The sequence below is a fragment of the Bos javanicus genome, chromosome 8, assembly GCF_032452875.1.
Source record: "Bos javanicus breed banteng chromosome 8, ARS-OSU_banteng_1.0, whole genome shotgun sequence".
Classification (NCBI taxonomy): Eukaryota; Metazoa; Chordata; class Mammalia; order Artiodactyla; family Bovidae; genus Bos; species Bos javanicus.
Genome location: NC_083875.1, coordinates 81514755 through 81527086, shown reverse-complemented (window position 1 = coordinate 81527086; position 12332 = coordinate 81514755). Strand labels below are relative to the sequence as shown.

Here is a 12332-nt window from a genome sequence, read left to right as displayed (position 1 = left end):
AGGGAAAAGGATTGCTTACCAGAGTATCATCGCTTCTGGCAACACTCATGTTACTTCTGGACAAGAATGACCTGGATAATCTTTGGCACAGTGATATCAAGCGAACAGATTGCTTTATTAAAAAAAAGAGAGAGAGAGTGAATAAAAGGCAGGGAGAAAGGAGGAGAGAGAGCTTATGTAACAATACTCAAATTAGTGCAGATGACAAAGTCTTTTGAGATAGCATTCACTGCTGACTGCACATACTCTTTAGGGGTGGGCAATCCCAGAAGCAGGTTAAATTATATTTGCTTAAAGAAACTTCTAAAGGTCTTATAAATCAAGACAACAAAAGAGAGATTCTCCTTCTACATTTCATTATCAAACCATAGAAGTGGACATGTCTGTTCTCTCTCCATATTTCACTCTCTACTCTTTGAGGAATGTGATTTTACCTTAACAAAGCCTATGGACGTCCCCCCTTGGAGAAGCATGGTAGGCAAGGGCCCTGTGCCTGTGGTGCCCAGGCAAGCTGGTAATGGCAGGCAGTGTGACACTCAAAACTCTTACAGATGTTGGAAATGAGCAGATGGGGTACTTTTTTGCCAATGGGACAAACACCTCTGCATTTACTCTCAAAGGCAGAAGCAACATGTAAAGACTGTATGTGTGTATATGTGAGAAAGAGAATGAGAGAAAGAAAGTTATGGTGGTTCACACTACATTTTAAGCCATATTTTCAGGGGTTCTTTGAGAACTAAGAGTCAGGTCTTGAGTAATCTATTGCTGTGGTCCTCATCTCTATCAAGGCATCCCAACCTGATGGGCATGACAATGAGGTATACCTCTGGGCCAGTGATGAGGAGACATGGCAAGTACCTGCTTCCTCTGGGCTTGACATGACCCTGTGCACAAGAAGCCATCCTGTCCCCCTCTGAACCCTGAATTTGTATTTGTTCAAGTTGGATGGAATGTTCTTTAGAGCCACATCTTTCTCAGCCCCTGAAGAAACCATTAACACTGAGAAGAGATTGTAGCAAATGCTCCTGGCCCACCCTACCCTCATCTCAACCACTCACAGACCAAAGCTGGATTTAGAGAACCATTTACACAAACTCTGGGATAATCATAATGCCATGCTGCTTACCACAAGGAACAAATCTATTTAAAATGTGGTTTGTTGCATTTAGAAAAAACTGCACTATAATTTTATTGTACTGATTTAAAAACGTGCCTTGGGAATGGCTTTGATTTAAAAAATAAATGTAAGATTACATGTAAAAAGAAGAGTTAAATAGGACTGAAATAATATTTTTGCTTGTGTTTGAAAATAGAGTAATGGTACAGATGTGAACTTGAAAAAAGGATGCACTTTTGCATTGCTGATATCAGACATGTACCCTCAGCAGAGAGAACCATATAGGAAATTGAATTAGTTAATTCCTTCAAATCAAACTATCTTACTTTCCATTTTTTCCGGGCTGCGAACTTCTTGAATTTCTCCATGTTTACTGCCGATGCTTTTCTACTAAGTGCTTGTTGGGTATCTTTAGGCTAAAATGAAAATTCAAGACAATTTAGAGCTCTCAAATTGACAGAAATGTGTTACATGACAACTTCTGGATACCTCTTACTATTTGGGATGCTTACTTATTCACCTTGCTAAAGTAACAAAACCATTGGGATAATACAGCAGATCTAGGAACCTAGTCTCTGAAGGCTAACTTTTGTGCCTAAAGATTTGAGAAAAATCCATAAAGACTGGGTCTTGGGGGAAAGTTGAAAAGTTAGCTTGGACCAAGCTGAATAAATAAGTCTCCATAAAAGAGTCTGGGAATGGGATGATTCATGGTGAGGCCATGTTATGAGACGCTGTTGTGTTATAAACTTAACATCGTCAAGTAATTTAGAGCTGTTTGAGACCTCAGAGGTTAGCAAACTCACTCTATCCCACAGCATTAAAATCCCTCCTCCACTGCATCTTTTTCAGAAGGCCGTGAAGCTCTACCTCCAAGAGAAGCAGATATCATTGCCTTCCAGGGAAGCCAAGGTAACTGCTGGGAGCTGGCACAGGTGGAGTTTGCCAGCTGCCCCAAACCTGCTTCTGCATTGCAATCCATTTACTGGTTCCATGATTTTAGTCTGCAACTGCCATGCTCCCCCACCCTTAGTCCTTTCTGCTCTATCTGAAGCAGCTTTGATTCTTTAACCCAAATGCCAGCAGGCGCCAGGCAGGTAGGTATATGTATGGTGGGGGTGACCCTGGCCTGGCACAAAAGCAGCAGGGTAAGAGTTTCTGGCAGACTTGTGGAATGAGGTCTCAGTGTTGGCAGAATTTCAGATTTTTCAAGAGAAGCTGGGAATCTAGATTTGATATCATATTTAAATGCTTAATTTAATTCAAAAACTTAACAAAAATAGTGTTTGGGCTAATATCCCATAATCAAATGCAAAGTGGTTGAGTGGCTCTGCCCTTCAGCTTCTCATCACCATCCTGCCCTGTGGTAGTTCACTCCTGTCTACCTCTGTTATCATGAGTATTCTCTCAGCTGCCTTAAAATATGGCACCAACAGCAAACACAATACTCCAGACGTGGCCGTGGTTAGAACCCACAGTGCCACGTGATATCCTGTGTTGTGCTTAGTCACTCAGTTGTGTCCGACCCCATGGACTCTTTGTGACCCCACGGACTGTGGTCTACCAGGCTCCTCTGTCCACGGGGATTCTCCAGGTAAGAATACTGTAGTGGGGTGCCATGCCCTCCTCCAGGAGATCTTCCTAACCTAGGGATTGAACCCAGGTCTCCCACATCACTCTTTATCATTTGAGCCACCAGGGAAACCCAAGAATACTGGAGTGGGTAGCTTATCCCTTCTCCAGGGGAAACTTTCCAACCCAGGAATCAAACCAGGGTCTCCTGCATTGCAGGTGGATTCTTTACCAGTTGAGCTACCCAGAAAGCCCAGGGCAAATGAATTCCAGGACACCCTATCCCCAGACCAATTGCAATATGCAACTCACCTTGATCCAGGGATGCTGCAAACTATCTTGAATTGTCATTCTCTTCCTTTGTGGGGGGGAGGGGAAAGAAAAAAAATGCAGTGACTATAGAAGCAAACATTAAGGTTGGTTCCATGCCGGCTGGACCTACCAAGCAGATGCTCTGGAAAACGCAGTTCGGGGCCTGCTTCACGGAAGCAAGCCGAAAACGAGGTCAGTCTTTGTGTGATTATTTCACTGTGCCCACCGGGACTGAAAGGTACAAGGGGCCCTGCCTGCATTTGCTGAAGCGTTTCACGTGGCATGCTTCTCTTTGCCAGGTGGAAACAACCAGCGAGGAATAAACACAGCTATGTGCACAGGACAGATGCTAACCCTCGTCTAGCTGAGGCCACGGCTAGGGAACTTTCAGGAGTAAGGGACACTCACTTTGGATCCTTGACGAGGAGTCTTCTTATGAAATCTTTGGCTAGGGCGCTCGTATTACTGAAGTACTCTTCCTCAAATTCATAGTTGACGGCAGATACGTTCGCTAACGTTTCTTGCTTACTGTCTCCGAGAAACGGGGAGGCCCCACTGAGGCTGTTAATAAAGCGGGGCATAGAACATGAGTAAGTCTTCCTACTGTTATCATGCTGCTCCTCTAGTATCTGATTAGGAGAATGAGGAATAACAGTCTAATCTGGTGCTTGAGCAGTCACTTCAAAATTCAATTACATTTTACGGGGCGTTTAATTGTCATGCACAAAAGCTTCAGCTTATGCAAAGGACACATTTAAAAAGTTAATTTAGAATAGCGTTTAGTAGTTTATAAAAGAAAAACCTTTCCTATTTTCTCAGCAGTGATGGGCTGTCAAGCTTTCTTTGGGTGATTATGTTGCAATTTCTGATGACTCATTTCAAATTAAGAGAAAATGTGTAATTAGTATAAACTAAATGTGTTCTGGAGGTGTAAAATGATTACGTGTACATAAAAAGCATGCGTAACCTGAAGTGATCAACACGGCACATAGTTTCAAAGAAAAAGGGGAAGAACACAAATAGTGAATTTGGGTACTTACAGAATATAGGTTATTACCCCAATACTCCTAGACGTGAAACAAGAAGAAAAACAATATTAGACAAATAGTAAAACAAATCAGAAAAATGACAACATTAATGACATGTTCCTTACCACATATCTGCCTCAAGACCAAGAGGTTCATAGTTGACTATCTCAGGAGCTATGGGGAAATGAATGCACATTTAGTTTTGGAAGGAAGTGAACCAACAGAGTCTAATCTTCATGTATAAATCAGAAACATGTACCAGGGAAACGATGCTGCAAGCAGGGGGAATTCTGCCAGCATAATGTTCATGAAAAACAAACAGAATGGCCATAGGAATGAAGAAAACTTACCAACAAATTCTGGTGTCCCAAATATATTTTTGAATTCATTTCCAAAGTCAATTTTATGGGCCAACCCAAAGTCAATGATCTTGATCCGAGGCTTGGGAACATTTCTATCCAAAAGCATTATGTTTTCGGGCTTTAAAAAGAGAAAAATAGTACCGCAATGTTCATAGAAGTGTTATTCACAGTAACCAAAAGGTGGAAATAACATGATGTCCACAAAACAGGGTCTATCCATACAATGGAATACTATTTAGCCTGAGAAAGAAAGTAAACTTCTGACATGTGTGTCAAAATGGATGAACCCTAAAGACATTGAAATGTCAATCACAAAAGGAGAATGTTGTATAATTCTAGATACTTATATGAAGTACCTAGAATAGGCACAATTATAGAGACAGAAAGTAGAATGATGGCTGTCAGCAGCTGGGGGTAGGAGGGCTGAGGACTTAGTGTTTAACGGATACATAGTTTCAGTTTGAAAGAACAGTAAATTCCAGAAATAGATGGTGGTGAAGGCTATGGTTTTTCCTGTGGTCATGTATGGATGTGAGAGTTGGACTGTGAAGAAGGCTAAGCCCGAAGAATTGATACTTTTGAATTGTGGTGTTGGAGAAGACTCTTGAGAGTCCCTTGGACTGCAAGGAGATCCAACCAGTCCATTCTGAAGGAGATCAGCCCTGGGATTTCTTTGGAAGGAATGATGCTAAAGCTGAAACTCCAGTACTTTGGCCACCTCATGCGAAGAGTTGACTCATTGGAAAAGACTCTGATGCTGGGAGGGATTAGGGGCAGGAGGAGAAGGGGACGACAGAGGATGAGATGGCTGGATGGCATCACTGACTCGATGGACGTGAGTCTGAGTGAACTCCGGGAGTTGGTGATGGACAGGGAGGCCTGGCGTGCTGCGATTCATGGGGTCGCAAAGAGTCGGACACCACTGAGCGACTGAACTGAACTGAACTGATGGCTACACAACTATGTGAATAGACTTAATGCCACTTAAGTGCATACTTTAAAGTGGTTAAAATGGCAAATATTATATTGTGTTTATCTTTCCACAATCCAAAAAAAAAAAAATACTATCATATGTTATGCTGAGGACAAGATGGCAGTGTAGTTCTTCCTCTCTCCTGAAAAAACAACAAAAAGTAGGGATAAAAGAGGTTGCAAGAGAACACCTGGAAAAATAAATGCCTTGGTTTAGGTTCTCCCAGAAACAGATCCAGAAAGGGATTTGGCTTAAGTGGGAGGGGACCCCAGGGCAGCGAATGGGAAGACAGAAGGAAGGAAGCTGACATAAAGTGTCTTATCAAGGTGGGGGTGACTGGAGCAGTCTCTTTGGAAGACTCGGGGAGAAATGGTAGCACTCAGAATTTTCCAACTGAAGCACAAGGAAGCTGGGGTATTTATCCACTATCTCCCCAGGTCCACTGCTAAGAGCTGCTTCAGTGGGTATTTATGCTTTGGCATTTCCAGCTCCCAGCAGCAGTCTTTGGGGTGTGTGCCAGTGAGTACTGGGGGATCCAGATGTGGTCTTGACAGCTCTGCTACAGTAAATATGGAGAAAATCTTCCCTTCTCTTACATCTTATCCTAGCTCCAATGACAGGAGTCATTCACTTGGCAATCCACCACACACTGCTTGGTGATAATCTTCTCACTGTTTTGGACTGTACCCTGAATCTTACATTGTCACTTCTGTTGCTCATATGGATGTCTTCCCCTCCCAAAGAGACCATAACCTCTGTGATGGGTGGGAGTATGACCTGCCCCCTCCCCCCTTTTTTTTATTGCTGATAATGCCTTGCCCCTAGTCAACAAAGACCCCAAGTAGACAGTCTCAGAATCTGGCTTAATTGATTGCCAGACAGAATCAGCCCAGAAGCCTTTGCATCAAGAAAGAGAGTAGAGATTAAAATACCTTCCATCTTATATGATAATAACCACAGGTAGAGAGAAATGGAGCAGCCAGTGACTACTCCAGGCTGAAAATATCCCATAACTAACAGCAGCCCCCCTTGCTTAAAGACTTGGCTGGCAAGAGCCCTCAATTCTTCCCTAAGAAAATTCTAGAATGTGATGATTAATCCTAAGCCTCTATTCCACACAATCATTAGGAACTGCGTAGTAAGCATGCATTATACACTTGCTGATTTATCGTAGTAAGCATGCATTATACACTTGCTGATTTATACTGATAACTGTTATGTGTTAAACCCCTCTAGGGAAAAAAAAATACATGTATCTCTTTTGGGTGCCTCCATTTTTCCCAGCAAACAAACAAGTGCTGTGATATGCATATGCTTTCATCTGGTTTACACCACACAACGTACCTTAAGATCAAAGTGGGCAATCTGAAGGGAGTGCAGATAGTAAACACCATTAAGAATTTGTTTGAGAAATTCAGTTGCTTCCTCTTCAGTCAAAGATTCCTTTTCAGCTAAGAAGTCAAACAGCTCACCACCTGCAACGCTGAAAACCAGGAAGCAGAGGTTACTGATGACAGCTTCTGTCTCCTATTGATTTGTTTTCTCAAAGACGATTTGCACACTCAAACTTCTGGCAAGAAAATAGCGTCAAGGACATGCTGAAACTGCTAAGCAAGGAATCAGAATTCTCTGTGCTTCTCATTGTTGGATGACAACTCTGCATTCAGGTATGCTTGTGCTTGAAAGCAGCTGGGTATTGCTCTCCTAATCTGCTAGGTTCACAAATGGGGGAGGAGCAGAAATGTGATGGAAAAAAAAAAATCAATGCGTCTTTCAGACATCTTATTCAACATATTCATATGTGAAGTCTTAACTCACTGATTGGAAAAAAAACCCTACAATCCAACTTCGTGTAGAATTTATAGGATATATCTTCCTAGCCCAGTCAGAGACTACCTGGAAACTTCAAAATCTGTATGTTAGTCAATTAAAAAAAAAAAAAAACAACAAAACACTCACATTACAACCTATGGCCTGACAAGCAGTGTTTGTTTGTATATTCTGTATTTGTATCTATGAAAATACTTTCATATTTATAAAAATCACAAACATACACAGAATTGAAATGCCTGTGGTTGCTGGGGATTTATCGAATCTGTCTCCTTGGCCAGACTGTAAATCCCTGGAGAGCAGTGGTCAGCCTCCAGCTGTGGACCCACTGTATGTGTGCTCCCCACTCCTCCCACAGGGCCAAGCACACAGCAAGAACACAAAACTTTTTAATTAAGTAGATGAATGAAGAAACTCCCCTAAAAAAATCCACAGTAGTGATTAATGGCAAATAACAGAGAACTTGTAATAAGAGTTTTTATAAGTTGATCTTTATAGAGTTTAACCATACATTCACAACACAATAATTAACTGTAATTATGCACATAACTGTGTGTGCATTATCTTTCTTTCAGCAAGACAGCTCCATAAACATACCTACCACATCTACATCCAGAATAAGAAAACTGGTGCTCATGAGATTAAACTATAATGACAAACAAGCTGCTTTCACAAAAGAAGTTTGAGATTTTGCCCCTTCACCCTCCAAGTCCATGTTTTTCGTAGCCTGGCTCAGGAGCCACTGGCAGCAGAATGGCTTGGGGTGTTTTAAATATGCAGATTTGGGGCATCACTTCCAACCTGCTGCATGAGTTTCCAAGAGTGGGGGACCAGGAGTGCAGCATTTTAAACAAGCACCTCAGGTGATTCTTGCACACGTGCTAAGTCGCTTCAGTTGTGTCTGACTGTGCAACCCTAGTGTTCCAGGCTCCTCTGTCCATGGGATTCTCCAGGCAAGAACACTGGAGTATTGCCATGCCCTCTTCCAGGGGATCTTCCGGATCCAGGGGTTGAACCTGTGTCTCTTGCATCTTCTGCATTGGCAGGCAGGTTCTTTACCACTAGCACCACCCGGGAAGGCTCAAGTGTGATTCTTAGCACACTAAAAACAGAGGACTATTTTTCCAAGTGTTAATGACGTCTTCCTGTTTCAAGGCTTATACCTGAGGATGTTTATCTGGAGGGGAGGGCAAAGTGACTCCTCCACCCCTGGGGCCCCAAGCCACAGAGCCTGAGCCCTGCCTGGGGGGCAGGGGCCTGGTGTGGCCCTTGATAACACCACCGTCTGCACCCTCCCAGTCTTGCTCCCCTGGGCCATGGGGCCTCACACTGGCTCCCTGCTCAACTTTATGGAGCCCTTTGCTTCTCACTTTTTTGTTTTATTCCTCTTAAAACCAACAAAACAGAGAGAGGGACTCCTTCAACTATAGGGAACAAAAAGGAGGAAAAAATGGGAAACTGTGAACCACCTAATGCTGAGAAAGTCACTCTATGGTCCTTTTGCTTCTTTGCTCTCCGGCCTGCACGGCTACCCCTTAGGTAGACACTGCAGGTTGCAGGATGGAGAGATGGGCCAGAGTCAGCCTGTCACACTCAAATCTTAATTCTGTGGCCAAAAGATTATTCCTTTGTGCTGAGCCTCATTCTTTTCATCAAATGGGAATAACAGGACTTACTACTTTGAGGGTTTTGAAGGTTTATGATAATAAATATACATAAAGCCCATGGCAGGCAGGTCTGGCATGAGGCTGAGGCGCAGGAAGTAGCCTGGTACTATTATAAAGGAAGGATCCATGCACCTACGCTCCAGCATGAAATCCCCTTCCTGCCTGTTCCCCTCTCCCCCTTCAAATCCACTCCCTACACACTCAGTTGTGTCTGACTCTCTGTGATCCCATGGACTGTAGGCCATCAGGCTCCTCTGTCCATAGGATTTTCCAGTCAAGAATACTGGAATGGGTTGCCCTTTCTCCTGGAAGAGGAAATCTGATGTGCTCAAAGGGAAGGGACGTGTTCAAACAGCTCTGAGAGCTGGTCCAGTGAGGCATTCCAGAGATGGTGTAACAGCATCTCCCACCTCCTTCTCTGAGCTGTGATCTTGCATCTGGTTCCACCCCCTTGAATCTGGGCAGATCCATCACAGCTTTGACCAATTAGACATAGCAGAGTGATGCTGCGTCAGCTCTGGTGTGCTTTATCACAGGCCCAGGGCTTCCATATCCCACCTCTTGAATCCCTCCTATAAGTGTGATGATCCTAAAATCACCCTGTAGCATAGAGAAACCTTGGAAGATGAGATGACTCATAAAGAGGGAAAGAGGCAAAGAAGCATTGAGCAAGGAAGGAATCTTGGAAGTTAGACTGTCCATCTGAGTCCTTCCAGAATTCCTGATCCATTAAATGCAATGGTCATTTTAATCCTCTATGATGGACACCATCATATGAGCTCAGCCCACATTTGCCTTGAGCAAAGACCTACTGTTCCCAATGCTGGGGGTGGAAGCAGCATAGCCCCAAGCCCTCATCCAGCAGGGCTCATCTCTGCTGCAGAACCGCTGTCCAAGGTCTTGTTCTTTCCCTGGAAGCCCACAGCAAATGGCTACTGTGCCAACATAAACCTGAGGTCGACTCACTTCTAGAAATAGTGAGATACTAAATGTTTTAGGCTTTATGGGTAATACAGATTCTGTCACAACTGCTCAACTCTACCCAAGCACCCTGAAAGCAGCCTTAGAGCATATGGAAATGAAAAGTGGAACTGTGTTCCAATAAAATTTTGTTTACATAAACCCTTACTTGTCTCTTGAGAAACCTGTATGCAGGTGAAGAAACAACAGTTAGAACTGAACATGGAACAACAGATTGGTTCAAAATTGGGGAAGGAGTATGTCTAAGTTGTATATTGTCACCCTATTATTTAACTTCTATGCAGAGTTCATAATGTGAAATATTGGGCTGGATGACTCACAAGCTGGAATTAAGATTTCTGGGAGAAATATCAACAACCTCAGATATGCAGATGATACCATTCTAATGGTAGAAAGCCAAGAGGAACTAAAGAGCCTCTTGATGAAGGTGAAAGAGGAGAGTTGAAGAAAAAGAGAAAAAAGCTGGCTTAAAACTCAACATTCAAAAAATTAAGATCATGGCATCCAGTCCCATCACTTCACAGCAAATAGATGGGGATAAAGTGGAAACAGTGGGCTTGTCTTGGGCTCCAAAATCACTGTGGACCATACCTGCAGGCACAAAATCAAAAGGTGCTTGCTCCTTGGATGAAAAGCTATGACAAACCTAGAAAGCATATTAAAAAGCAAAAATATCACTTTTCCAACAAAGGTCCCTATAGTCAAAGCCATGGTTTTTCTAGTAGTCGTGTATGGACTTGAGAGTTGGACTACCAAGAAAGCTGAGCACTGAGGAATTGATGCTTTTGAACTGTAGTGCTGGAGAAGACTCCTGAGAATCCCTTGGACAGCAAGGAGATCAAAAAATTAAAGGAAATTAATCATGAATATTCACTGTAAGGACTGATACTGAAGCTGAAGTTCCAGTACTTTGGCCACCTGATATGAAGAGCAGACTCATTGGAAAAGACCCTGATGCTGGGAAAGATTGAAGGTAGGAGAAGGGGGTGCCAGAGGATGAGATGGTTGGATGGCATCATTGACTCAACGGACATGAGTTTAAGCAAACTCCAGGAGATAGTGAAGGACAGAGGAGCCTGGTGTGCTGCAGTCCATGGGGTCGCAAAGAGTCAAGAAATGACTTAGCGACTGAACAACAACAAAACAGGTGGCCACCTGTATGTGGAAAACATGCTCGTTTGTGCACCCCTGATATAGAAGCCAGGTCGTTCCAGCCCAATTTGGGGCAACTCTCAAGGGTCATTCTGGCTTCAGAACTCCGTTGGGCCAGCCAGGGCTGAGCTGCAAGACAGTTCCTTCCTCTCCCTTGGAAGAATTAATTCTAAGAGCAGTTCTTCAGGAACATCCTGTACATTCTACTCCAGCCCAGAGTCTGCTTCCCAGGGAACACGCCTTGCACCCTGCTAAATGTGGAGGTAGTCTGTTACACAGCAGTAGCTGTCTGGAACACACCCCATCTTGACTGGGTCTGTTTCCTCTGAGCAGCCAATGGACATCAGGTTTACCTCGAAAGGCTGGCCACCTCATGCCCTATTCAGTCGTCATGTCCTAAGTAACTTAACTCTAACAGTGCTTCCTGACCACAGAAGTGAGAACTGGGAACTCCCTCCTGGAGTGAGGGAGCAGACAGCAAAGTGGCAATGCTGTGAGAAAGGAAGCAGGGGTCATCTTTGATTTTCTCCATCTACCCTCAGCCTCTCCATCTACTCTCAGGCCCTTTTCAAATTCTGTGTTGTTCACAACGAGGTCCACACCATCACTTGTGCTGGGAGCCAAATCTTTCGGCTAGACATCAGGAGGGTTAGGACAGTCACCATCTCACTGCACCTGGACCCATCACTGACTTCCTAATGCCCTGAAGGTCTCCCCTATATCCTCATTCTCCTTCATGCCAGTATGGGAAGGCTGATGTTTTAGCCAAGGGCCTCCACTTACAAAATCTTTAATCAATAATCAAAATAATTGAAACTAAGTGATTCCAGCAAAGAGTGGGAAGAATGATAATCATCCCTTGTTAATTTACCCCCTGCTTGTTCCCCTAAACTCAGAAGATAGAAAGTGACCTGATATTTTCACATAAACTTTCACATGCATGCTTTGAGCCAGAACTCAAATGCTTACAATGCCATTGCTGCACAGCAGAATACTGTTAACAAGATCAGTCAAAACCCTAGTATTTTCACTCTTTGTTCCAAATTGTACATTTTGCTTAAGAGGAGGAAGATTGATGGAGAGAGGGGAAGAGCAATCTGTACAGTAAATATAGAAAGTGAGTTTCACCTTCTTTATTAGGGCTTTGAGTCAATGTTTTAAGTTATAGCATCATAATAGAAATTGTGTGGAATGCATGTTAATAAGCATAGGCTGTTTTCATCAAGAGCTCTGGAAAATACGAAGGTTCACTTTCCTCCTCATGACTTTCATCAAACACCAACGCCTTCCCTGAAGCTACTGTATCTGAATGTCATCAGGACATGTTCCAGCTTTAAT

The 12332-nt window shown here is 43.3% G+C and overlaps 1 protein-coding gene across 5 annotated transcripts in view; it reads right to left on the bottom strand.

Annotated features, from left to right (window-relative positions):
• Positions 1-12332, bottom strand: part of DAPK1 (death associated protein kinase 1) — a 213463-nt gene that overhangs the window by 54566 nt on the left and 146565 nt on the right. For all 5 annotated transcript variants that reach the window (XM_061426094.1, XM_061426092.1, XM_061426097.1 and 2 more), the window contains exons 4-11: positions 6709-6847; positions 4380-4509; positions 4155-4203; positions 4042-4068; positions 3410-3562; positions 3002-3047; positions 1444-1533; positions 20-112 (exon numbers count right to left, since the gene is read on the bottom strand). In XM_061426094.1, the coding sequence (XP_061282078.1) occupies positions 20-112; positions 1444-1533; positions 3002-3047; positions 3410-3562; positions 4042-4068; positions 4155-4203; positions 4380-4509; positions 6709-6847 (727 nt within the window). The remainder of the gene's footprint in view (positions 1-19; positions 113-1443; positions 1534-3001; positions 3048-3409; positions 3563-4041; positions 4069-4154; positions 4204-4379; positions 4510-6708; positions 6848-12332) is intronic.